The sequence below is a fragment of the Equus przewalskii genome, chromosome 4 (assembly GCF_037783145.1).
Source record: "Equus przewalskii isolate Varuska chromosome 4, EquPr2, whole genome shotgun sequence".
Taxonomy (NCBI): Eukaryota; Metazoa; Chordata; class Mammalia; order Perissodactyla; family Equidae; genus Equus; species Equus przewalskii.
This window is the reverse complement of record NC_091834.1, coordinates 7,193,154-7,218,235: the sequence shown is the minus strand read 5'-3', so window position 1 is coordinate 7,218,235 and position 25,082 is coordinate 7,193,154. Positions and strand designations below refer to the sequence as shown.

The 25,082-nt window shown below is 42.2% G+C and overlaps 1 protein-coding gene across 7 annotated transcripts in view; it reads left to right on the top strand.

Annotated features, from left to right (window-relative positions):
- COG5 (component of oligomeric golgi complex 5) overlaps nt 1-25,082 on the top strand; it is a 344,840-nt gene that overhangs the window by 290,326 nt on the left and 29,432 nt on the right. For all 7 annotated transcript variants that reach the window (XR_011539403.1, XM_070617151.1, XM_070617150.1 and 4 more), the window contains 3 exons: nt 8,050-8,153; nt 11,911-12,148; nt 18,205-18,281. Coding sequence is in view for 6 of the 7 variants with exons in the window: in XM_070617151.1 (XP_070473252.1) it covers nt 8,050-8,153; nt 11,911-12,148; nt 18,205-18,281 (419 nt within the window). In the remaining variant the exon portion in view is untranslated. The remainder of the gene's footprint in view (nt 1-8,049; nt 8,154-11,910; nt 12,149-18,204; nt 18,282-25,082) is intronic.

Below are 25,082 nucleotides of genomic sequence, written 5' to 3'. Positions count from 1 at the left end.
GTTCTGTTCTTAATTTTTTGAGGAACTTTCATACTGTTTTCCATAGTGGCTGTGCTAGTTTACACTCCCACCAACAGTGTACAAGGGTTCCCTTTTCTCCACATCCTCATGAACACTTGTTATTTCTTATCTTTTTGATAATAGCCATTCTAACAGGTGTGAGGCGATATCACATTGTAGTTTTGATTTGCATTTCCCTGATGATTAGTGATGTTTAACATCTTTTCATGTGTCTCTTGGCCATCTGTATGTCTTCTTTGGAAAAATGTCTATTCAGGTCCCCTGCCCATTTTTTAATGGGATTGTTTATTTTTTTGTTGTTGAATGGTATGAGTTCTTTATATATTTTGGATATTAACCTCTTATCAGGTATATGATTAGCAAATATTTTCTCTCATTCAGTAAATTGCCTTTTCATTTTGTGGTTGGTTTCCTTTACTGTGTGAAAGCTTTTTAGTTTGATGTAGTCCCATTTGTTTATTTTTGCTTTTGTTGTCCTTGCATGAGGAGACATAACCAAAAGTATATTGCTAACGTCGATGTCAAAGAGTTTACTGCCTGTGTTTTCTTCTAGGAGTTTTGTGGTTTCAGGTCTTACATTTAAGTCTTTAATCCATTTTGAGTTTATTTTTGTATATCGTGTAAGAAAGTGGTCCAGTTTCATTCTTTTGCATGTAGCTGTTCAGTTTTCCCAACATTTATTAAAGAGACTGTCTTTTCCCCATTGTATATTCTTGCCTTCTTTGTCATGGATTAATTGACCATGTAAGTGTGGGCTTATTTTTGGTCTCTCTGTTCAGTTCCATTGGTTTATGTGTCTGTTTTTGTGCCAGTACCATTCTGTTTTGATTATTATAGCTTTGTGCTATAGTTTTAAATCAGGGCGCATGATGCCTCCATCTTTGTTTTTCTTTCTCAAGATTGCTTTAGCTATTTGTGTTCTCTTATATTTCCATACAAATTTTAGGATTATTTGTTCTAGTTCTGTGAAAAATGCCATTGGTATTTTGATAGTGATTGCATTGAATCTGTAGATTGCTTTGGATAGTGTGGCTAATTTAACGATATTAATTCTCCAATCCATAAGCGCAGTATATCTTTTCATTTATTTGTGTCATCTTCAATTTCTTTCATCAGTCTTACAGTTTTCATAGTACAGGTCTTTCACCTGTTTGGTTAAATTTATTCCTAGGTTTTAGGGGTTTTTTTGAGGCAATTTTAAATGGGGCCAGTTTCTTAATTTCTCTTTCTGATTTTTTTTATTGGTATATAGAAACACAACATATTTTCTGTATATTAATTTCATATCCTGCAACTTTACTGAATTCATTATTTCTAATAGTTTTTTTGTGGAGTCTTTAGAGTTTTCTATGTATAGTATCATGTCATCTGCAAATAATGACAGTTTTTCTTTTCCAATTTGGATGCTTTTTCTTTCTTTTTCTTGTATGCTGTGTCTAGGACTTTCAGTACTATGTGGAATAAAAGTGGCGAGAGTGGGCATCCTTGTTCCTGATCTTAGAGGAAATCCTTTCAGCTTTTCACTGTTGAGTATGATGTTAGCTGTGAGCTTGTCATATATGCCCCGTACTATGTTGAGATATGTTCCCTTTATACCCACTTTGTTGGGAGTTTTTATCATAAATGGATGTTGAATTTTGTCAAATTCTTTTTCTGCATCTGTTGAGATGGTCCTTTGATTTTTATCCTGCGTTTTGTTAATGTGGGGTATCATGCTGCTTGATTTGCAGCTGTTGAACCATCTTTGCATCCCTGGGACAAATCCCACTTGATCATGGTGGATGATCCTTTTAATGTATTCTTGAATTCAGTTTGCTAATATTTTGTTGAAGATTTTGGCATCTGTGTTCATCAGGGATATTGGCCTGGAATTTTTTTTTTTTCTTCTTGATAGTGTCTTTGTCTGGTTTTGGTATCAGGGTGATGTTGGCCTCGTGGAATAAGTTTGCGATCATTCTTTCCCTTCAATTTTTTGGAATAGTTGAGAAGGGTAGACATTAGCCCTTCTTTAAATGTTTGGTAGAGTTCACTTGTGAAGCCGTCTGGTTCTGGACTTGTGTTTATTGTGAGCTTTTGGATTACTTATTCAATTTCATTACTAGTAAGTCGTCTGTTCAGATTTTCTATTTTTTCCTGATTCGGTCTTAGAAGATTGTATGTTTCTACGAATTTATCCATTTCTTCTAAGTTGTCCAATTTGTTGGCATATAATCATTTGTAGTAATTTCTTCTGATTCTTTGTATTTCTGTCAGTTGCAACATCTCCTCTTTCATTTCTGATTTTGTTTATTTGGGCCCTTTATCTTTTTTTTTGGTGAGTCTGACTAAAGGTTTATCAATTTTGTTTATGTTTTCAAAGAACCAGCTTCCTAGTTTCATTGATCTTTTCTCTTGTTTTTTCAGTCTTTATTTCATTTATTCTCACTCTGATCTTTATTATTTCCTTCCTTCTACTAACTTTGGGCTTTGTGTGTCCTTCTCTTTCTAGTTCCTTGAGGTGTAAGTCCAGGTTGTTTATTTGAGGTGTTTCTTGAAGGAGGCCTTTATTGCTGTGAACTTCCCTCTTGGAACTGCTTTTGTTGCATCCCATAGGTTTTGGTACATGTCATTTCCATTTTTATTTCTTTCAAGATATTTTTTGATTTCCTCTTTAATTTCTTCATTGACCCATAGGTTGTTTAGTAGCATGTTGTTTAGCCTTCACATGTTTATGTTTTTTCCAGTTTTATTCTTGCCTTTTTGTCTGTTATGGTAATCTCTGCATTTTAATTGGAGTGTTTAATCCATTAACATAATATTATTATTAATAAGGTTTTATTTAGGTGTATAGTTTTATTTCTTTTTTGTTTGTCCTTTCTGTTTTATTCATTTATTTTGATTTCCTCTTTTCTTCCTTTTCTACCTTGTTTTGGATTATTTGAAATTTTTTTTGAATTGCATTTTAATTTACTTATTAGATTTTTGTCTGTACTCCTTTGTTGTTTTCGTGGTTCATCTGTGGATTGCCATGCACATCCTTAACTGTCCACAGCCGTCTTCTCAGGGTTAATATTGTACCATGTCATGTAAAATATGGAAACATCGTACAAGTATATCTACATGCATGTAATGCAATAGTTTTAGTTTAAAATTTGCATGTAGTTTTCTTTCCCATTTTCAATCACTCTGCTGAGATGTCCTATTATTTTTTTATTGTGAGCATTTTTTTATTTTACCTCACTGTGGGGGTTTTCTAATAATGGTAGGGTCTAGATCATCTCAGCGTTGGCAGCTGTTGATTATCTTTTCCCTTGAGAGCTGATAACATTTCCCAGCTTTTTGTGTATGTAGTGTAGGGGAGGAAGACAATTCCTCTACCCTTTAGGTCCTTCTGGCTGGCCTAAGAATTAAATTGACACGAGACAGAGTAACGGGAGAAAACAAAACAAAGTTTAATAACATATATACATGGGAGAAACCCAGAAAAACTGAATAACTCAGCAAACTGGCCAAAGCCACCACCTTAAATATCATCAAAGGAGGACCCTGGCTGTAGTGGTTTGGTTCCTCAAACAGGAAGAAGCCAATTTACATGGAGATGGAAATGCAAATGTTTGATAAACAAGTGTTTGCTGGGCCACCTATAGACAATGTGACTGGAGAGACAGAACTTTGATAAAAATGGGCTTGCTGGTGCCTTTCTGTCTATCATACCCATTTTATATTGTACTGTAGCTAGCTTATGGTAATAGCTCCTTCCTGGAACAGGCTTTCCATCTCAAATTCTTTTAGGCAGTTACGGGGAAGGTCAAAGTTTCCCTCACAGTCTTTTGTTCTTAAAAATGGTCAAGCCAAAGAGACACGCTTTGGGGTGGCCAGTTCTGATCCCCCACAGTAGTAGTTTTTAATATGTCCTGGACATTGCGAATGTTATGTTGTGTAGACTCAGTACTTCTTTATATTGCTGCTGAGAGTGTTGGTGATTTTTCTTTAGAAGACAGTTAGCTTGATTAGGCTCAAATTGTACACTGTCATACCTGCACTTTACCCTAGCTCAGATCTCAGTTCAGCTCTTTAAACCTTAGCTGCAAGCCACCTTTAGTTTGCTCTGCACCTGCTGGTTGATGAGTCAGCTGAAGACTACTGCTGGGTGTAAATATGGAATTAGGCATTCTTCTCTGGCTCTCTCCTTTCTGAGGTTCCCCTCTCACTGTCCCATAGCCCTGGTTGAACCAGCGCTCCTTTTCCTTGTTCCTTTGGCCTGAAAAGCTGCAGGTTTTGTTTTGTTTTCCTCTCAGAATTTTAGCCTCTCAGCCTTGCCACTACTGTGACTGTAGTTGCTCTTAGAGCAAAGTCACAAAAATGGACAACTCTGGGGCCAGCCATGTGGCCAAGTGGTTAAGTTCACGTGCTCTGCTTCGGCAGCCCAGGGTTTCGCCAGTTAGAATCCTGAGCACGGACATGGCGCTGCTCATCGGACCATGCTGGGGTGGCGTCCCATGTGCCACAACTGGAAGGACCCACAACTAAAAATACACAACTATGTACCGGGGGACTTTGGGAGAAAAAGGAAAAATAAAATCTTTAAAAAAAAAAAATGGACAACTCTCTTCTGGTTGCTTGCTCTAGATTTCCACACCCCCTAAAACTACCTGCTTTGTTTCATCTCCAGAATCTTCCAGTACTTTTTTTGTTTGTTTTGTTTTTGGTATTTTTTCCCATAATTATTTGTTGGAGGATCTGTAGTTAGACACTCATTCCTTCATACCAGATAAGAAAACCTCCCCTTTCTTCTTAAAACCTTTCTCATCTGTTTATTTCCACCATACTCTAAGGCCTCTTACTACTTCTCTGTCCAATGGCAAAGTGTAACCCAAAGCTCCTCAAAGTCAGATACACCTGGAAAATCCCAGCGCTTCCCCTTGTTCACTTTTGACTTTGGACAGTCTCCCAAACTCGACTTTAGTTTCCCCATCTATAAATTACTCTAGATTCCCCATCAACAAGTCAGAGATTTTACTAATTATTAGAGGAAGGAATAATTGAGTTTTAAGTGGCATTCTACATGAAGCACATAACACAGCACCCAGCACATGACGTGTGCTAGATAAACGCTCTTACCCGTCTCAGTCCTTCAAGGGCTCCTCTTCTTCTTCACGGCCTTAAAATGGCACTTGGCCTTACTCTACAGACCTTCCTCTGGGATCTCATTCACTCTTTCGGCTTCATCTCCCCTCTTAAAAGCCAAGACTGCCAAATCTGGTCAAAATGTGCCAGGAACGACAAATGTAAAGATCTCGGTACCTACTGAATAGCCCATGTGGATTTCTCATAGGCCCTTCAAACTCATGTCCAAAACTGACCTCTTCATTTTCTCTCTCTGTCCCCTGCTTCGCATTTACACAGTTAATAATAGCGCCAAATCTAAGTGTCCCCTCAATCTTTCCACTCCATGTTTCTCAAATCAGATTTCCAAGTCCTGCTGTTCTCCTTTGAAGGTGTCTCATCTTCTCATTTCTGTCCCTGCTCTGATTTGGGTCAGGCACTCACCATTTTGCAGCTGTGCTACTGCTGTGCCCTCCTGCCTTTAGTCTAATCCAGCCAGTCTACTACCTAACAGGATTTTCCCCAGTTCAAATCTTTTAGCCATGTTTTTTTCATTGCTTAAAACCCATCGTTGGTTTCACAGTCCCTTCAGGATAGAGCCCAGCTCCTTAGCAGCATATGCGGAGTGTATCTGCTGCCTCTCTCGTCTGCATAGGCAGGCGCCTCACGCTCTGTCTGTATTGAGTGCCTTACAGTTCCCCAAATACGTCAGCTTTCCCAGGCCCTTGTGCCTTTAACACCGGCCCTCCCAGCCCCACCCTCCTCACTTGCTTCTCACCTGTCCTTTGAAATTTAGTTCAGGCAACACTTTTTTGTTTTTAATTGAGTTCATAATAGTTTACATCGATGTGAGATTTCAGTTGTACGTGATTTCTTGCCTGTGACCACATACGTGCTCCCCTTCACCCCCTGTGCCCACCCCCCAGCCTCTTCCCCTGGTAACCACTGAACTGTTTTCTTTGTCCATGTGTATGTTCATATTCCACATATGAGTGAAACCATCTGCTGTTTGTCTTTCTCAGTCTGGCTTATTTTGCTTAGCATAATTCCCTCCAGGTCCTTCCATGTTATTGCAAATGGGATGAATTTGTCTTTTTTCAGCTGAGTAGTATTCCATTGTAAATATGTACCACATCTTCTTTATCCAATCATCGGTCGATGGGCACTTGGATTGTTTCCATGTTCAAGCAACACTTTTTGTTTTTCGCATCCCCTCAGTGTAAGTTGGAGGCCTTTCCCATGATCCCATAGCACTCTGTAGAGCACTTATCTCAGGGGAACTCGTTATCTATTGTCACAAGACTGTGAGCTCCCTGAGGGCAGACTTTGTGTATACATGCAGACACATGCACACACTCTCAATCCTGTAGGCAGTGTGTTTATTTTCACCTGAGATCAAGGGCTAGAGATGGCATTTAGGAATTTAATGAATAATGTTACCCAGCAGGGGCTCTGTCCACCCAAAGCACACAGAAGCTGTACTGTGGTACGCTGGTATGCAGTCAATTGGTAAGGAGACCGAAGGAAGGCCCTCAACTCTGTCTCCCAATCCAGGGCATGGGGTGAGGTTTAAGGGATCAGGGCAGGCAGGCTGGTATGCAGAAGCACTGGCAGGATGAGTTTCGATTGGCGGATCAGAATTTTCTCTTCTGCACATGCTCCTGGCCGGCTCCCACTCCTGAAAAGTAGCTTTAACATTCTGTTGTTAACATGAGGTCAGCACAGTGAACAAGGGTAAGGCTGTTATGTAGGTTTGAGTCATTGCCTTCTCTCTTGATAGGAATTTCTAGACACTGAGTCATCTTCTCCTGGCACGGAGAGGAAGGCACCCTTAGAAATGCTGATTTCTCTTATAATTGTAAATTTCCCTTATAAACGGGTAACTTCTACTAGGTTTGCAGAGCTTTTCCTGTGTCTGCTATTTCTAAAAAATAGTCAGCCTAAAATAATTCTTATGCCAAAGAGGTATATTTTGGGGTGGCAATTTCTGTTCCTGGTCCTGTGGTTACAATAAGGGTCCTACTTAACCTTTTCTCTTTGATTTCAATCATTTGTATGAGCCATAGCCATCATCTTCATTATAAATAATCATCATTGAAACATATGATGTACTTAAATTTTAGACTTTGAGTGTTTACTGAGGCCCAGTCAATATTTTCACACTAAATCCTGTGACTGAGGCCTAGGGTCTTACATAACCTAACCGATGATTATACCTCGCTGTAGAAGAGTTTTCCAGCCTTAGCACTGTTGACATCTTAGGCTGGGAGTTCTTTGTTGTGGGGACTGTCCTGTGCATTGCAGGATGTTTAGCAGCATCTCTGTCCTCTGTTCGCTAGACGCTAGTAGCAAACCCCTTGCCCACCCCACTTGTGACAATCAAAAATGTCTCCAAACATTGCAGATGCCTTCTGGGGAGCAAAATTGCCCCTAGTTGAGACTCACTGCTCTGGAACTCAAAATAGAAACCTAATTCATGAAATGCCTGACAGTTCTGCTCTGGAACCATCACCAGTATATTTATCAGTTCACCTGGTTAAAAGCATATGATGTCATTCCAGTTTTGAAGAATTACTTTTGCTCTTGCCTCACTCCTTTCAGAAACTTTAAAAAATGTGTTATTTGATTTTTACTTCCTAAGTGGCACTACTCTCTTCTCCTTTCTCCAGGAGCTCATTTAACCATTAAACTTTCTGAAAATCTGAGAGGAGTGGGGGAGTTGAAATCATTAAGTGCCTTGTTCCACATATTTTAAGCTTTAAAAATTGTTGCTGATGGCAGTTAGAGAGAGGAGCAGACTTGGTGTTGAGTTATTATGGTTAAACTGTACAATCTGAATTTGACATGGTATGAAAACTTTTAGTCAAATCCTTCTCACATCTCAGCTTTCTTTGCGTTGGTTGTCTTTAATTTTGCGTCTCCTCCCTTTTCTCTTCTTTTCAGACCATCCACGTTCTTATGGGAAATGCTGTGCAGCCCTTGCTGACTTCAGTGGGAGATGCTATAGAGGCCATAATCATCACCATGCATCAAGAAGATTTCTCTGGGTAATAATTTTCAGTCAGAATTTTCACTAGCCTTTACTGCATTTGTTTTTCATTCCCACCTCCGTCCTTATCCCCTAAGCCTCCTTGTCCCTCTTGTGACCGGGTCGGCCTCCCACCTGATCCTGCTTTATCCATTGTGAGCACCATCAGCGGATTGAAATGCTGCACTTCTTGTTTTCATCTCTCTCTCCTGTCGTTGAAACGTAGAATCACGGATGTCTTTGGGCTGCAGCTGGGCACTGTGGGGCTTTTGGTAGTTTGTACCATCTTCCCTTTCCAATCTTAGCCTTTTCCTTACTTCTCCCAAATACGCTGCACTCGAGCCTCTGGCGTAGGCATGATATTCCTGTGTACAGTGTCCTGCCTGTGCCACTGTGTCAGTCCACATCCCGCTCTGGCTCAGAGGGCAAGCTCCTGCTCAAGCCCCTCCAAGAATGATTTTCCATTCTCAGAGCTCTGTGGCAATCTCATCTGGTCATGTCACACCTAGCCAGAAACACTTTAGCCTTATTCCATAGCTGTTTCATATGCACGCGTACTGCATATCCACGTCATATGCATCTTGAGAGTAAGAAGCATAATTCCTAACCCAGTGGTTACTGAAATCTTTTTAAATAGGGTAAAATGGTTTTGACTCAGTATATTAGAAAACTATCTATGAAGAATTTGGAATAGTTATTTGCACATGCTTAGTATAATTTTTTTTTAAACTTAACCACACTCTAGAGCTAAACATTAAATATTAATATGTAGATATATGTTTTATATTCCTAGTTCATAGTTAGTTACTGTTTTTGAACTGCCCTGTTTCTCTTTATGTTTGTGTTATTTAAGAGAATATCTACTTTATTAAATTTTCAGCCACTAGTCTAGCTGTTTGTAGAAAAATTGTGTCATTTATATACTGTCCTTCAATTTTTCAAATCATTTATCTTTTCATTTATAAGGTATCTTTTGGAGGGTAAAAGGGTCAGTGTCTATTTTTAATAATGGTGTGAAGCACATAAGGGTAATGTGAATTCTACATAAAATGCTATAATATTTGGCGATAGGAATATAAAACTGCTGGTTACCAGTATTTGGGAGGAAATGAATTTTGTTCAAAAGTGATCTGAAATGTCCCAGTTAGACCAATCATCAATGCCTCTGAAAAAGAAGCAAAAATGAGGTAATTTTTGAAGGCTTATTCTATAGGAATGGTCAGATAGTCACTTCAGTAAGTGTGTTGGTGAGCCAGGACTTGTGCCTACAGATGACACGTTAGACATTAAAAGTTAGTTTCCCAAATAGGTATGTCATTACTAGTTTGGTTAAATACTGGTGAGCCAGATCAGTCATTTAATACTCTCTGCCATGAGTGTGAAGCATTTTTTTGAGCTGTCTAATGTCCTTCATTTTTTTCCCCAAGTGGCCTTTGATGGCTCCATTTCAGCACTCTCCATACAGCAGACATTTGAGATTCGACTGATGTGGAGGACAGGCGTGTGGAACAGTGTTGCACTGCTCCCCTGGCGGTGCTTTTCTCGCGTTCTAGAACCTCGTTATTGGTGACTCTGTCATGCCATTTCATGTACATGCGGCTTATGTGAAATATAAGGTGAAGTTGGATTAGACTGTGCAGGAAGTAGGAATCACTTTTATAATAAAAAACAAACAAACAAATAAAAAGCCCCAGGGTCATACATGAACTCATAATAGTGAACCCCTGCTTTCTGAGTGCTCTCCACCTGTTCTGGGTAAAAAGAGCAAAGCAGGCTTACCTTCTAGGCCAGGCTTACATGTAGTGTGGTTGCAGAATCCTCCGCTATTGAAAAAATACTCCTCAACATGATTCCTGGTATTTAAAATGTATTTAATAGCACCAGTGTGTTTTTTTCCAAATTAGATGAAGCTTAAAATGTAAATGTTTGACTGACATAGTACATCGATTGAAATTCTTTTATTTAATGTAAAATGACTCATGTCCAGTTACAGCTCTGAATGAGAGAGAGAAGACAGTGAAAGTAGGAGGACCCTAGATCCTCGAAGTGATAGATGGGCACCTCTGACGAGGGGAGAGTAGGCACACACACCAAAAAGTTGGCGACGGCAAGATGAACATCTCCCACTTCTCAAGTGTGCATTTGTTAAGTCTTTCTATCTTCACCTTGTGTATTCAGGCCCTCATTACAAAGATCCTTAAATTTCTGCACAATTTACTACCACACTGTATCAATTGAGAACTTCTTAGTAAAAGCTTTAGCATAATTTGGAAAACTGAGCTTTAGCAGTTGCCAAGCAAGTTTTGTATTCTAGTAAATTTAAATCAAGCTTCTAATCCACACGGAGAATTGATAATACATATTTCAAAGTTTTGGTCTAATCATTTTATTTTACTTATACCAACACATGCTTATGGAATTTGTTTTACTGTGTTATTTTCTAATCCTCAAGGAAATCATCTCAGCTGACCAGATTAAAATTCCTGAAACAATCCTCCAGAGTAGTTTCAAGATGGTAACAGTGCTTTTGATAAAGCATAATATGAAAGAGATTGGTCCCTTTTTTTTTTTTGCAACCTAGCCTTTTGGATTGATGAAACCTAAATAAAGATAGATCATGCAATGGTCTGACTCTGGCAAAACCAAACCCCTCATGGAGGTCGCGTCACTTTGGCTATGCCTGCAGACTGCAGCAAGCAGCGCACCACACCATGATCCTGCAGACTGCAGGCGTCCACCGTGCCCCCTCAACAGCCTTCCCAGTTAGGACAGCCTTCTCACACCCAGCAAACTCTCTCCCTGCTGGAACAGGAGCCTACTTTCTCTATTTCTATCTGCTTCTGGAAATGGAACACCTTTGGTTAGCATCCTACTTACAATAACTATGGCTGTATTTGAAAATAAGTAAGTTCACCTCATTCTCTTGCTTTAGGCGTTTGAACCATATCTGTTGTGCTGCTCCAGACCATCACCAATTTCTCTGCGTCATTCCCAGAACATGGAAACATTTAACTTATTTTTTGAAATTATGTAGCTGATGATCGCATTGGCTAGCTAATTAATATCAGGTGATTTCTAATTTTGGTATAACTCTTCTTTCCTACAAATATTTCACGTTCTTTTAATATATTCCTTAAAGAGCAATTATAAACATTCAAAAATTATAAATAGTGTTTCATGGAGCATCAGCTGGCATCATCTGTTGATCCAAATTAAAGCCTTTCCAAACCTCATCATCTGGGAGGAAAAAATTGCTCGCCATGTGTGTTGTTACATAACCACTTCCACAGTCAGAATTCTGCTCTCGCACGGATCAGATTAAATAGCACAAGAGCAGAGACATCTTTGCCAAAAATTTGTTTGGAGAAGGCAGCATTTTCTGCCATTACCAAGTGTAAAATGCTATTTCAGGGTCCATTATTGACTTATTCACTAACCAGGCAGGACATGTGAGTGGATGGAGAGAGTTGTAAGGCTGGGAGAGACCGTGAGAGGTCAGAATGCATAGAGCATTTGTACGGCTCATCCTTTGGCTATTTCATTCTTAATAATCTTTTGATAAATGAATTCTAAGATTCCTTCAGTAATCTTCCTAGCGTCTTATAACAGTCTTTAGAATATAATTGAAACATTGTTTTTTATGCTCTTTAACTCTTAGCAAAAATAAACGATGCCTTTTCTACCATTAAGGGAAAAAGTTGCTTAGAATTGAAGGAGCAGGCAGAGGGCAGAGAAATAGTGTCTTTTAGTGCATTGGCTGTTTCTTTCTTTTGCAGGTCATTGACCACCTCAGGAAAGCCTGATGTTCCTTGTTCTCTGTACATGAAGGAGCTGCAAGGTTTCATTGCCAGAGTTATGAGTGACTACTTTAAACACTTCGAGTGCTTGGATTTTGTCTTTGACAATACTGAAGCTATTGCCCAAAGAGCAATCGAACTTTTTATCCGCAATGCCAGTCTCATAAGACCTCTTGGTGAAAGTGGGAAAATGCGACTTGCTGCTGATTTTGCACAGGTAAATTGATGCATAGCTACAAAGAGGAAGATGTTTCAGCCTCAGTATTATCTATGAAATAAAAGACTAAGTCTGTATTCTTCAGTGTCTTTAAAGAGTTGAAGCATGAAGAAAAATAAGTTCATTTAAACCTAATTGATAACAAAGGAAGGAATTTAAAGATACTTTCATACCAGATATTTTTTTCTTTGTGTTAACAAAAGAATCATCACTCATCTTTGATATTTCAAGATTAAGGTAGAGTAGCTCATTCTACAGTAAAGCAGCATTTCCCATATTTATATAATATGAGGCTTTCTCACTATTTTGCTATCCCACCAGGTCAGTGTTGATAAGAACCATTGATTAACCTTGCTGGAAAATAATGTAAGCAGTAAATTTATCCTTCAAACAGTGTAAAGGGACTTTGTGTTGTTGTATAAAGAGAAAGAACTCTCACACGTCCATAATCCTCTAGAGGCCAGCTCAGCATTCCAGGACTGTGTTCTGATTCATTGAGATGCACAGAGGACCAGGTAGATACAGAGTCTGATTATTTGTCTCCCTCTATTAAATAGAGTCCTTTCCTTGTGTGTGGCCAGCCTTGAAATATTTCCGAGCTTATCTGATGTGGCTGAGGTAGAATGACATTAAAATAGCAGAACTGTAATCTGCTCTTATAGAAAGGTTTTTTTCTTTGTCCTTTAGAGAGATTTTTAAGAAGCCTTTCAATACTATCAAAGAAGAAACAACTTAAATGTAGACTTTCATTAAAAGATTCAGAAACAGATAATTCATGTTTACTATCATGTCAAAGGGGAACTCGTTTTTTAAGCCTTTCAAATCTGTTAGCTTTACTAGTCTAAATAGTTATTCACATGAATTATTCATAATGATGTGCCAGATCCTCCCTGCCTATAAAGACAAATTTTAATATCCCCATTTATTCCTGTGTGTGTCTGGCAGCCAGTCTGGGTGGAGTGTTCCCACCCCAGGGAAAGGATGTGGCGACTGCTTGTGGCAGGGGGCAGTACCTATGGAGTTACAGAAGAGGACGGGTCCACAGCCTCATATTTCAAGAGCCAGGCTCTTTGCATATTAATTGGTCTAGAATTAGTCATTTTCATCCCCAAATTATATGCTTGAGACCAACAGACTATAGTAAAAAGCTTTTAGTAGCCTCAGCATGAAAATAGAAATTAATTGTTACCATTAATGTGCTCCTTTTAGCTTTCCCATTTTTGTCAACTTCCTTCTCAGGCACCTGTACCTGTGGCTTTGTTGTTACAGGTTAACTTCAGGGTAAAGAGATTTATAGACAAACAGTGTCTTACTTGTCCCTTCCTGAGGTTACAGGCTGCTTATTGAAATGAAAACAGTGATGTACCGAGACCTGGTCTTACTTGTTAAAAACATTGTGAGCTATACGTATACCAAATGGCTGTCTGTTCTTCTCTCCCCTTTCCTCCTCCATTTTGCTCTTCTTCTCCAGGCCTCTCTCTCTCTGGGCTCCCTCCCCCACCCGTTTATTTGCATTCTGCTCCAGCTGGTTCTTGAGTCACTTTCCTGGGGGCAGCACTTCAAGTCCAATTAGAGTGGCAGCGAGCAGGAGATGGCCAAAGTGAGAGTGCTGCAGGAAAAAGGCTTTCTGGTCTTGTTTTCTGTTGTAATGATATGCTCCCTTATGCGTCCTGAAAGATGGAAAGCATCGTCCTTAGCCCTGGCCGGCCGTGGCTAGCGCCTGCCCCAAATGCAGGACACCCGGGGAGGCTCGCTCTTGAGCCTGCCTAAAGCTGTGTTGTGCGGCATTTTACTGAGCGTGCCGTCTTGCTTGAGTCCTGTTGCCCAATACACCAAACCTTTTCCCCACCTAGGTCCCTCCCCTTAAGAGAAATGAAACTCAGTCACTATTGCTGACTTACACTCCATGGCATCCTCTGTTTCCATTTCTTAAATACAGCGTTGACTCAGTGTTGGGAGTGTGTTTTCCAGCCCTGCGCTGACACCGGTTCCTGCAGTCTGTGTGGTGCCGAGTCCTTTGTTCACTCTCGGACACTGTGTCCCAGTTTCAGAACATCCTGCCTCTCACCTTGCAGATGGTTCCCCGGTCCTGTGGGTCCCGTGTGTTGTGAGCACAGGAAAGACAGGTGGAAGCACTATTCTAGTTAATCATATTTGTGACAGTAGCTTTGACAAATATTATCCAGCTGTTCTGTCATTCTCCCCGTATTTTAAAAAATTAAAGCGAATTTGGGGTTTTTGTTTCATTTGATGTAGTTTCTTGCCACAACTGCAATTATGTGATGTTGGACCTCAGCTTTCAGGGTCATACTTGGCTGGAAGTGTATTTCTGGGGTGAGTCAAAACACTTAGATACATTACCCTGACATTTGTATTCATGACAGGCATCAAGCGGGGACTAGAAAGCCTTTTGACTGCCTCATTATTGAAAGTTCTATCAATTTGTATTCAAAATTAAACAAAGCCTTTGAGGCTTCGGAATGAAGAACACACAGATCCTCTCTGGGTTTGAAGAGTTCTTGTGATAAGAGTGCTGGCTCTTCTGGCATAAATTACAGAAAGAGAAAGAGCTCAGGGAGAGACCAATAGAGTCGGTTTGAGAATGCTGATTATTTGGCATGAAGTCCAGTTGCAAAGACAGATAATGATATATTGTAAAGATTTCTGTGGGAATCCTAACTTCTCCGCACTGGCCCCGTTGCCCAGGAAAAGAGAAAGCAGTTGCAGGATGCCATCTGGAGGGTTCGTGGCGAGGGAAGTACCCAACATGGCGCCCCCTTAGGAATCAGGTCATGGGCATGAGGTGGTTTCCCACAGGTAATTAATTCCCTGCCGTGACCACATGTCTCTGTGTCCACACTGCTCACACGGCAGTTCTAAAGCACTAAGCTTGTCCGAGGCCGCTGGGCTCTGCTGGTTCAGTCTCTGCGGACTTGTCCATGCTGCCCTCAGAGCACGCGGTCCCCTCTGCCCTGCAGTTCTCCCGAGGGAGAGGATGGCTTTGGAGGTTGGCATTAAATTATTTATTCAGTGGTACTCCTGCCAGCTTCTATTTCTATGTCTCCTGGTGCCCTTTAAATACACATTTAAATCTATTTTGCTTTTTGTCTGAAAATCTTGATTTAGAAAAGAAAGCAAAATAATCAAGATTCTGATTCCTAGTGCCTTTTCTGCCAAATGGTGTCAGGGCAGGAGTGCCCTAGGAGTGTCCAGAGATGCCCTGTGGTTGACCAAATGTCTGTGGTGGGGACGGAGCAGCCCTGTAATTAGCTCGCATGCCTGCAGCTGACCGCTGCTTCCCTCCACACAGGAGAGCTGGAGGGGCGGCTGCACTTGCCATTTTTGTGTCCACAGCTAATTGCAGAGTCACCTCCTCTAAAAGGAACACTCCTGCCCTTTGGAAACGTGGCCTTTATTGTTTAATGGAATTCTGGCAGAAGAAAATAGTTTTCAATACCCTAGAGGTCCTTTACGGATGAGAAATTTATTTTAAACATTTAACAGTTTTGAAATTGTCCTATCGCATAGACATCTCCTGCATCCTCATAGATTACAGAGCCATCCGAGATCATATTCTCTCTAGTGTAATTTTGTTCCCAGCCAGTGATTTGTTTTAACATTCAATCCTGCTTAAGTGCTGAGGCAAAGGTCGGTTGGTTTAATCTTGTAAGATGGTGAAGCCCACTAGGGTAATTGAAAAAAAATAGACAAAAACATTTCATGAAAAATAGTTCACATAATTTGGTGTTTAAGAAACCACACACACACACAGTTAGTTATATGATTGGAATTACCAAATCAGGGACACATGATAAACACTTTTTTTTTTTTTGGTGAGGGAGGAAGATTGGCCCTGAGCTAACATCTGTGCCAGTCTTTCTCCACTTTGCATGTGGGATGCCGCCACAGCATGGCTTGATGAGTGGTGTATAGGTCCACGCCCAGGATCTGAACCCACAAACCCCTGGCCGCCAAAGCAGAGCACATGAACCCAACCACCACGCGACCAGGCTGGCCCCAATAATCACATTTTTACTTTGTGCTCAGTGTAAAGTAAATGCCATTCTGAAGGAAACCAGGAAGTCCCATCGACTGAATAAAGTAAACAGGTTCCAAGGAACAGGCTGTCACCTGCTGTCTTGAGTTGAGAACACAGGCTCAAAGCTGCTCTGTTTTGCATTGTTGGCAAGGATTCTGCCTTTTTTTCCTTAGATTTTCTTCTTCATTTACTTATTCTTCTGTATTTTAGAGAGTTTTCCAACCATGTGAGGTTTCCCTTTAGGACTACAAGGTATGCTCTGCATCTTCTATATGTTAAGAGAGAGAGTCACCTGGCCACTAGCCATCCTCAAGACCACCTCCGGGAAGCTGCCCTCAGCTCTCCCGACATGCAGTTTGCGCCTTTGATAACGCACTTGTCATCCTGCTTTGTACTCATTATGTGTATATATCTGTATGATTTTGTGGAATAATAATTACATTGCTTAAGTAACTATATACCCCTTTCTCACTAAATTCGAGAGGGCTCCTTGAGGGCAAGCCTGTCTAATTCATCTTCTCATGCCCATGTCCAGCTTGGTGTGTGGCAGCTAATAGGGGTCGGAAATCTGTCTCAGATGAGTGATCGTTTAGATCTCCACGGTCTTCCAGTGACAAGAGAGCTGAGCAGTTTTTCAGAAGAATGGCCAGCAGGACAGAAGCCCCACTTTCCTTTCAGGTGTTTTTCTTGAAGAAAGATGCTGCATTACCAGGGAGCAGCCTTAGCCATTTTCTAAGCTGTTCTTTACCAGGGTCTTGGTCATAGCAAGACTGGAGAAATGGTTTATCATCTGAGTGCCACATATTCAAAAAGTTTACATTTGCACTTGGTAGATAAAGAACAGATAGTCTAAAACTCTGATTAGTGACAAAAAAAAATTTCCAGTCTGGGCCCGGCCCAGTGGTTAATTTCATGCACTCCATTTCAGTGGCCTGGGGTTCCCAGGTTCAGATCCCAGGGGCGGACCTGGCACCGCTCGTCAAGCCATGCCTTGGCAGTGTCCCATATAAAATAGAGGAAGATTGGCGCAGATGTTAGCTCAGGGCCACTTCCTCCAAAAAAAAAAAAAAAAAAATTCCAGTCAAAGGAGGAAAATAAAGAGAAGTAAAACCAATACTTGGTAAATTCTTGAGTCAGGAAGCAAATTAATTTACTAATTATTTAAAAGGGGGAGAAGTTTAAAAATACTGATAATAGTTGCCAACATTTAATGAGCACTTATTATATGCCATGCACATGGTGCTTTGTGAAATTATCTATTTTATCTGCATCATTCTATGAAGTAGGTATTATTATCTCCATTTGACAGATGAGGAACCTGGGAACCTGGAGATCAAGTCCAGGACCACACAACTAGTCACTGTAGATTTGGGATTCTAACACAGATGTACCACCTGCAGAGTCAGTGCTTTTAATCACTTGGGCCAGTTGGATAAAAGCTGTCATCATTTATATTTAATATAAAAGGGCTTGTGGGGGCCGGCCTCATGGCATAGTGGTTGAGTTCGACACACTCCACTTCGGTAGCCCAGGGTCACAGGTTTGGATCCTGGACGCAGACCTACACTACTCGTCAGCCATGCTGTGGCGGTGACCCACATACACAATAGAGGAAGATTGGTACAGGTGTTAGCTCAGGGCTAATCTTCCTCAGCAAAAAACAAAAAAGAGGTTTGTGATACCTACTTAAAGTATAGGCACAGAGTCAGTCTTAAAAACCTTCCTTTTTCTGATTTTTCAATGAAGAAAAGATCTAAGCTTCCTCCTCTTAAATAACAAAAAATGTTTTTCTATCTTATTGAAGGAATTCTCTCATCTTATGCCCCTTTAGTATATAAATGCAAAAGTTATCTAAGTTGTTGCCTTTTAATAAATTTAATTAACTTTCAAAACTTGCCTCACGGTCCAGATAAAATTAAGTTTACTACAAGCTACAACTTTGTGTGATCCACATATGTCCCCAGTTTACCTTAGGATTCTGACATCAAAAACTCTGGAGTGTCTTTTAATATTTCAGATGGAGTTGGCTGTGGGTCCATTCTGCAGAAGAGTATCTGATTTAGGAAAGTCCTATCGAATGCTGAGGTCATTCAGGTGAGACGCACTTCTGTTATCAGTGTTCTGTGTCCATATCCTACTAGCAGATAAATCCTTTCCTCCTGTCCATGTTGAACTGTGTGAAGCTGCCAGTATTCAACCATTGGCACTTTTTTGTGGTTTATCTTAAAAATTATTCTTCAAATCAGAAACCCATATAGAATTATATGTAAGGACGAGTAAGTGTGTGTGTGTGTGTGTGTGTGTGTGTGTGTAACTTTTGAGTTACACTTCACAAGATGGAGCTGGAAAACTTTATTATGTTCTTTTTAGGGGGAGTTTTGTTGCTCTCCATTCTTAGAAAAATATATTGTGTCGTAATACCAGGAAATTCATAATTATATAGATATCTTTATCTGAAATTTTCATTTGTTCATTTGTCATTTTCAGTCCACTCCTAAAAAGGTCATAGGTTACATTTCTAACAAAACTATTGAATAGATATTAAAAGAACTGAGTTTAGTGATGAAATGCAGGGAATGACTGTAAATGTAGTAGATAATTTGTGCTAGAGATGGCTAATGCAGTTGAGCACAGAATTTAGGATTGAGCTTCCTAGAAACCAGTTCAAAAAGAAAACACTGAGTTAATTCAAACTCGTGATCTGAGAATACACCATTTAATGGGACAATCCTTTTAAGTGCTGAATGCTTAGATAGGCCTTTTACCAATTCAGATTTTAAGGAACCACTGAATAGCTTAATGACTGGTGTCTTTTATAGCAGATTTTACAAGCTAAGAAGATATTGTTTATATGGCTGTTTATTCAATAAACCAGAACTTCCCAAACTTTTCCACAAAATGGCACACAGAAAATGTATACACTCAAAAAGATAAGCAGCCCCAAGGGCTGAGGGGATCAACACAATACTTATAACCATTTTGTGACCACAGGACACTCGACGGGAAGCCGTGATATAAACTAGCCCTGATAGCCAAGAGCATGATGGTCTTTGAAAGTTTCTTTGTAGGTGAGGTAAGAGAGTGCAGGCATGTGGCTTTCTAAAAGCCGACTCAGCAGTGGAGCCTAGAGTAATCAATAAGCAGTATGTCCTTTAAATGATCGCTTTGCTTTCTTATGTCGTCAAAGCTTTCAGTATTAGAAAATTTAGGTGTAATAACACTTGAAATAGAAGAACCCCAGTTGTTGATTCCAAAGAGAGCCCTATGCTTTACCTTGCCTATTTGTCCTTGGCAAAGATTTTTTTTTTTTTAATTTTTAACGTTTTTTTTGAGGAAGATTAGCCCTGAGCTATCATCCACCACCAATCCTCCTCTTTTTGCTGAAGAACGTTGGCCCTGAGCTAACATCCGTGCCCATCTCCCTCTACTTTATATGTGGGACGCCTGCCACAGCATGGCTTGACAAGCAGTACGTAGGTCCGCACCTGGGATCCGAAGCGGCAAACCCTGGGCTGCCAAAGGGTAACTTGTGAATTAACTGCTGCACCACCAGGCCAGCCCCTGCAAAGATGTTTTTAAATGTCAACACAGAGCCTGAATTATTTTTCTTAAATGCCCATCTATACAAAGTTGAGTTTCCAAAAAACTTAAAGTGGGATCACAAGTATTTTCAGATACGTTTTTTGGATAAGCTCAACCTTTTAAAAAGTATTTAAATATTTTTTTGAAGCCTTAGTGTTTGGCACTAACACACATGGTCAAGTTGAAAGATTTAGAGGTCCTGAGATTACCAGTCCACCAGTCATCTCTCTGTACCATAAAAATAACTTGATAAAACTCCTTTAAAGTCACTTACTTTGAGTAAGATGGTAACACAGCAATCGTAGTTGGGTGAGAAAATGCTGCCCTGAGTAAGAGAACCATTAGCGTGCTGGAAGACCTCACCCAGCTATCTGCATTGCATATAAAGGCATGGAGAGCTGTGACTTGGGGTCTGCGGTATAAGGCTTAGACTCTTCTTTTTGGTAGTCCTGGCTCTCATGTTGAGCTGTTCACTGCATGCGTAGGTATTAAGATAGTGCTTATCTTCCTGTTTGTGGAGCAAGATAGCTGTTATCCAAGTGCTTTTAAACTTGTGTCACTGTATGAGATACAAGTTCTGAGGGTTTCACATAAGACCAATTCTGTTTGAAGTCATTTAAGATGAGAATTTTCTGTCAACCCTCCCAATTCTCACATAAGAAAGAAATCCCTAAAGAAGTATTTAAAGTTTGAGTGGTGACACCTTCTAGTACCTATTTCTGGAGTAAAAACTTAATGATTGATCAATTTGTAACTTAAAACCCTATATTTTTTATATGTAGCTTCTCTCATGTTGCAGTGCACAATCTAGGGTTTCAGACTTTGGCCATGACTCGCAGTAGAGAGATTTTCTATTGCAATCCGGCACACACTTGCATGCAGACACACTTAGACCTATATACGTGCACACCCACACCTGCGTGAGGGCCCAGGAATGGCGATTACTCACTTCATGTGATGCTCCCTGACAATTCTTCGTTCGATTATTCTAACCCGCTAACTTGGTCCCATGACCCACCAGTGTTTTGCATGCTCCGGTCTCTCGCCTTTCTCTCAGGCCCTTCACTCTTGAACTTCAGCTGCTCTAGTGACGGGCAGAGTTTGTTCCTTCCTACGTATATAAAAATTTATGCCCTTTTCTCCTGGGACTCTGGTTCCCCTGAGCTTCCTCCTGCAGATGACTCCTTAGCTCCCAAGGCCGTGGCACCTGTGTAATAAGGATAATTCTATCTAGCCTATGGAGCATTCTCTGTGGCATGAATGCGGTGAGAAATTCGAACAGGGTTTTATACATACCGATATATTCCTACAGTTACATCACGTCTGTGGAGATCTGTTGAATCGATCCTCACACTCTCTCAGTTGTTTGATGAGACTTGGACAACCATTTGATAGAAATTTTAGGACTAACTGGATCAGGAAATAAAATGAAAGCATAGTATATTCTGGGGTCCAAATCTGGCCCTAGTCTGCAAAGAATGTTTTAGGTCCCATCTTTTGAGAAGAGAGATGTCATTGCCACCATCTCTGCCTATCGACATTGCTGGGGGACAGCTCCTCGCCCTGCCAGCTTGCCTGCAGTTGTCACATGAAGAGAAGTGACTTAGGAAGGCTGCCTGCGTGGAGGACCCTAGAGTCCCCTCCGAGAGCAGGAGATGAGTGCAGAGTGGTCTTTGTTTCCCTAGTCCAGTTCTGGGCCCTCTATTTCTCTCCCTGCCGGAACTCAGAAGAGCTGTGTCTCTTCTCCAGAATCAGCCTGAGCAGTCGCAGTGGAGGACCCGTGCTTGTTCATCTTCCCTCTGTGCCGTGGGCTGCGGCAGGAAGAGGCCTCATCAGGGGCCGAGTACATAATTGAGCATGGCTCTCGTTCAGGAGTCTCGTCGCCAAGGGTTCTGAATCACACCAGAACCAGATGAATGGTGGTCAGTAGGAGAGTGGCTGAGTAAAATATGCCACAGTCATGGGATCAAATACGTGCAGCCATTAGCAATTTATGTTGTTAGTTAATATCCAAGAATGTGAAAAAATACTTCCTAACACACCATGAAATGAAAAAACAGGCTGCTAAACAGTATATGTGATATGATCCCTACTGTTTTTTAAATAATATTATGTGTGTGTGGAGAGAGGAAAAGCCAAGAGGGATAAACATCAAAATGTTATCTTTGGATAGTAGGATTGTCACTAGTGATTTTTCTTTAGAGGTTTTCTATACTTTTCAAATTTTCTGCCTTGGTTGTTTTACCTTTGTAGTTAGAAAGGTCAATAAATACTTTAAAATCCCTCTTGCAGTGTTTTCCCCATTTAAAAATAACAAAGGAGCTAAAAAATAACATAAAATATACTGAAACATTACACAGTAAGGGAGGGGGCAAGAAAAACAGGCAGGCAAACCACCGAAACCCAGCAGGTCGGGCCTCAGGCTGAAGTGGAGGCAGTGGCTGCGGGAGAGGGCAGCGGGCCCAGTTCAAGGGCCCCTTCGCAAGGGCAAGTGCCAGTGCCAGCCGGAGAGCTCCCAGTCCAGACCCAGGGGCGGCACCGACCACCCCCCCCGCCCCCCCGCCGCTGCACACACACAGACACACGGGCCTTAGCAGGCGCTCCTTCCCCCCACGCAGCCTCCTGCTGCCAGGCCCTGTCTTGTGGACAGGAATATCAGTGGACTAGTTCGTGAAGCCTTAGGCTTCTTAATGCATTTGCATTTTACTGTCTACGTGAGTTTCCCCGGCAGCAGGCATCCTTTCTTACCCAGGACAGGATGCAGCCTCAGAAAGCTGCTGACATTCGGGATTTGCCCCAGGCCGGTTTGTATTTCTACACGAGACACGTGTCAGAGCTGCCAGGCCCCATCCTTGTCCATCCCTCTGCAGCATGGCATTGTCCCCTAGATGGTGTTGGGGGTGGTCACCTTGCTCCACCTGGCCAGGGGCCCAAAAGCTCTGACCTTTGACATTCTCAATGCAGATCTTTGTGAGGCAAAGGACGGAAAATGGACCACATGTCCTTCACCAGCTTGGGGACATGGACCCTGCCTTCCAGGTCCAACACCTTTACTCTGGAGGGAGCGGCTTTGTCCCTGAATCGTGTCCACAGCCTGCTCTGCTGGAGGCTTCCCTGGGTTTAATGAAAGCTGTCAGGAGACAGGGGCTGTTAGGATGAAGCAGTGAGCACGAGGGGCAAGGGAGAAGGAAACCATCAGTGATGTGGGTATGGTGTTCGGTCAGCTGTTTTCGGTGGGAGTGGGGGGTGGGGGTCTGTGTCCAGGATTTGTGCCGGTGCTCACCTGCTGCTCAGTACTTCTGGCTGCCGTCTCTGCTGCTGCCATGGTGAGCACTTTTAGCACAAAGACCCCCACATGTGTCCTGTCCTTTCTTTCCGCTTGTGAAGCTGGGGCCCTTAACCCATCCCCTGAAACAACCCTTTCCTAAGGTTTCTGGATTCTTCATTCCAGTGTCCGATTGCACGCTCAAGCCTGGAGGCAGCCAGGCCAGGCTGGGTCTGGTTGGGCGTCTGCCTGCTCTGGCAGGACCAGAAGCACCCTGGTGAGCAGGAGGGATGAGGGTTTAGTTTATTGTTGTTCTCATTCCGGCAGTGTCTGGTCACTTCTCTCTGCTAAGCTTGTGGACAAGCGGCTTTACTGATATTTCTCATTTTGCCCTCACAACAACCCTTGCGAGTCCAGTGTGACCTGCGTGCAGCGGGCGAGGCTGAGAGAGGGCAAGATGCAGGGCTGTGCGTCCAAGGCTGGGTGAGAGTTGCAGGGCTGCGTTTCAGGCACGTTTCAGGTGAGCTGCACTCACCTCCTGCTTCAGAAGGCCTGAGTGTTTGCACGCTGGTTGGTCCTAGCACAGCATCTGAATGCATATGTGAAAACAGCAGGTTTTAAAGGGAATCTCACCTCTCTGCTTTGGAGGCGACCTCCTGCTGTGAGATGCTGCTCTCACTGGGTCCTACTGCATATGGGCTTCAGGAGACGCCTCGGGAACGCTCAGGCAAATGTGCACTTTTATTCTAGAGAACGTCTGCCTGAACCCCTGCCTCTTTCCTGACCCGATCTGCAGGATTGACAGTCTATACTCTAAGGAGCCTGGATGTCCTCTAACCTCTCTGCTTTGAGCCCTGACTCACCCCAGTCCTCACCTCCTGCTTCGTTCTTTCCTGGGACCCACATGGCCCCGCCTGCCACGATATCCAGGCCTCTCTGAGACTCTCCGCGAGGCCTCCCCCACTTCCCTTAGAAGGCCCTTCACCTGTCCTGTTCCACCACCTCATCTCTCTGCTGGCTCCAGATCTCAGTGTACGTCCTCAGTGGTCTTGCTGCCTTCCCAGGCCCCTCAGCAGAAGGAGGCTTGGAGTGGGGGGTGGCAGATGGCCTGGGCCACACTGCTGTTGGGTGTGGACAAAGGACAGCAGGACTTTAGCCTGCCTTCTCTTGGTAATCGGCCTAAAGAAGGCCGACAGTGGCACAGCCACGAGTCACTTGATGTGGAGACCCCCCACTGGAAACAGAGAGTTTTCTAAGGGGACCTAATACTTGATTGGTTACGACCACTTGCTAGCTGTAAAGTTTACCTTGGAAGTGCTGCGTATTTAGAGTATTTTTCTCCAAGAATGATATTTAGGGTAACTGCGTTTTATAACACCTTAATTAATTTCCTTTTGTTCCTTCTGTCACCTCAGGTGGTGATTTAGTTTTTCACTTGCCGGTGTTTCAGATTCCTCCTGGAATCAAGGAGAAGGGAGTTCTCCTGCTGTGTTCTTTCAGACTCTTCAAACGAGCCCCAGAGATAAATGTCTGCATTCCATGTGACGGGTGATTCCGTCAGTGATGCATAACGTGGGCTCAGTCCGCTGTTGCTCTCCACGGTTCTTTCGGCGGCCCTCTCGGTGGCTAGAGGGGAAGATGAGGTCTTGGCAGAAAAATAAGTGCTGTGACTCAGAGCTCCAAAGAGACAGGGGATTGACCAGAAGACCCCACTGTAAAGTGAGCTGGTTCTTAGCAGGCCTGGCTTCCGCAGGCCTCTCGGCCAGCAGCCTTAGTGTGGGCCGGGCTGCTAGCCACGGCACGGCACGGCACGGCCCGGCCCGTTCCTCTCTCCCCGCCCCTCCTCCTCCCTGCCCTTCCCTTTCTGCCCTGGATCGGTTGCAGTTTGCGTTAAGAATCTGTGGAAGGAAAACAAAGAGAAACTGAATCAGCTGTGTAATTCTCATTTGCAGAAGGAAGGAAATACATCAATTCCTAAGAGAAAGTGCAGTGTGTCTTAGTTCTTCCTTCTGGAGCACTTGTACATGGGACTTCCTGCAGAGAGCACT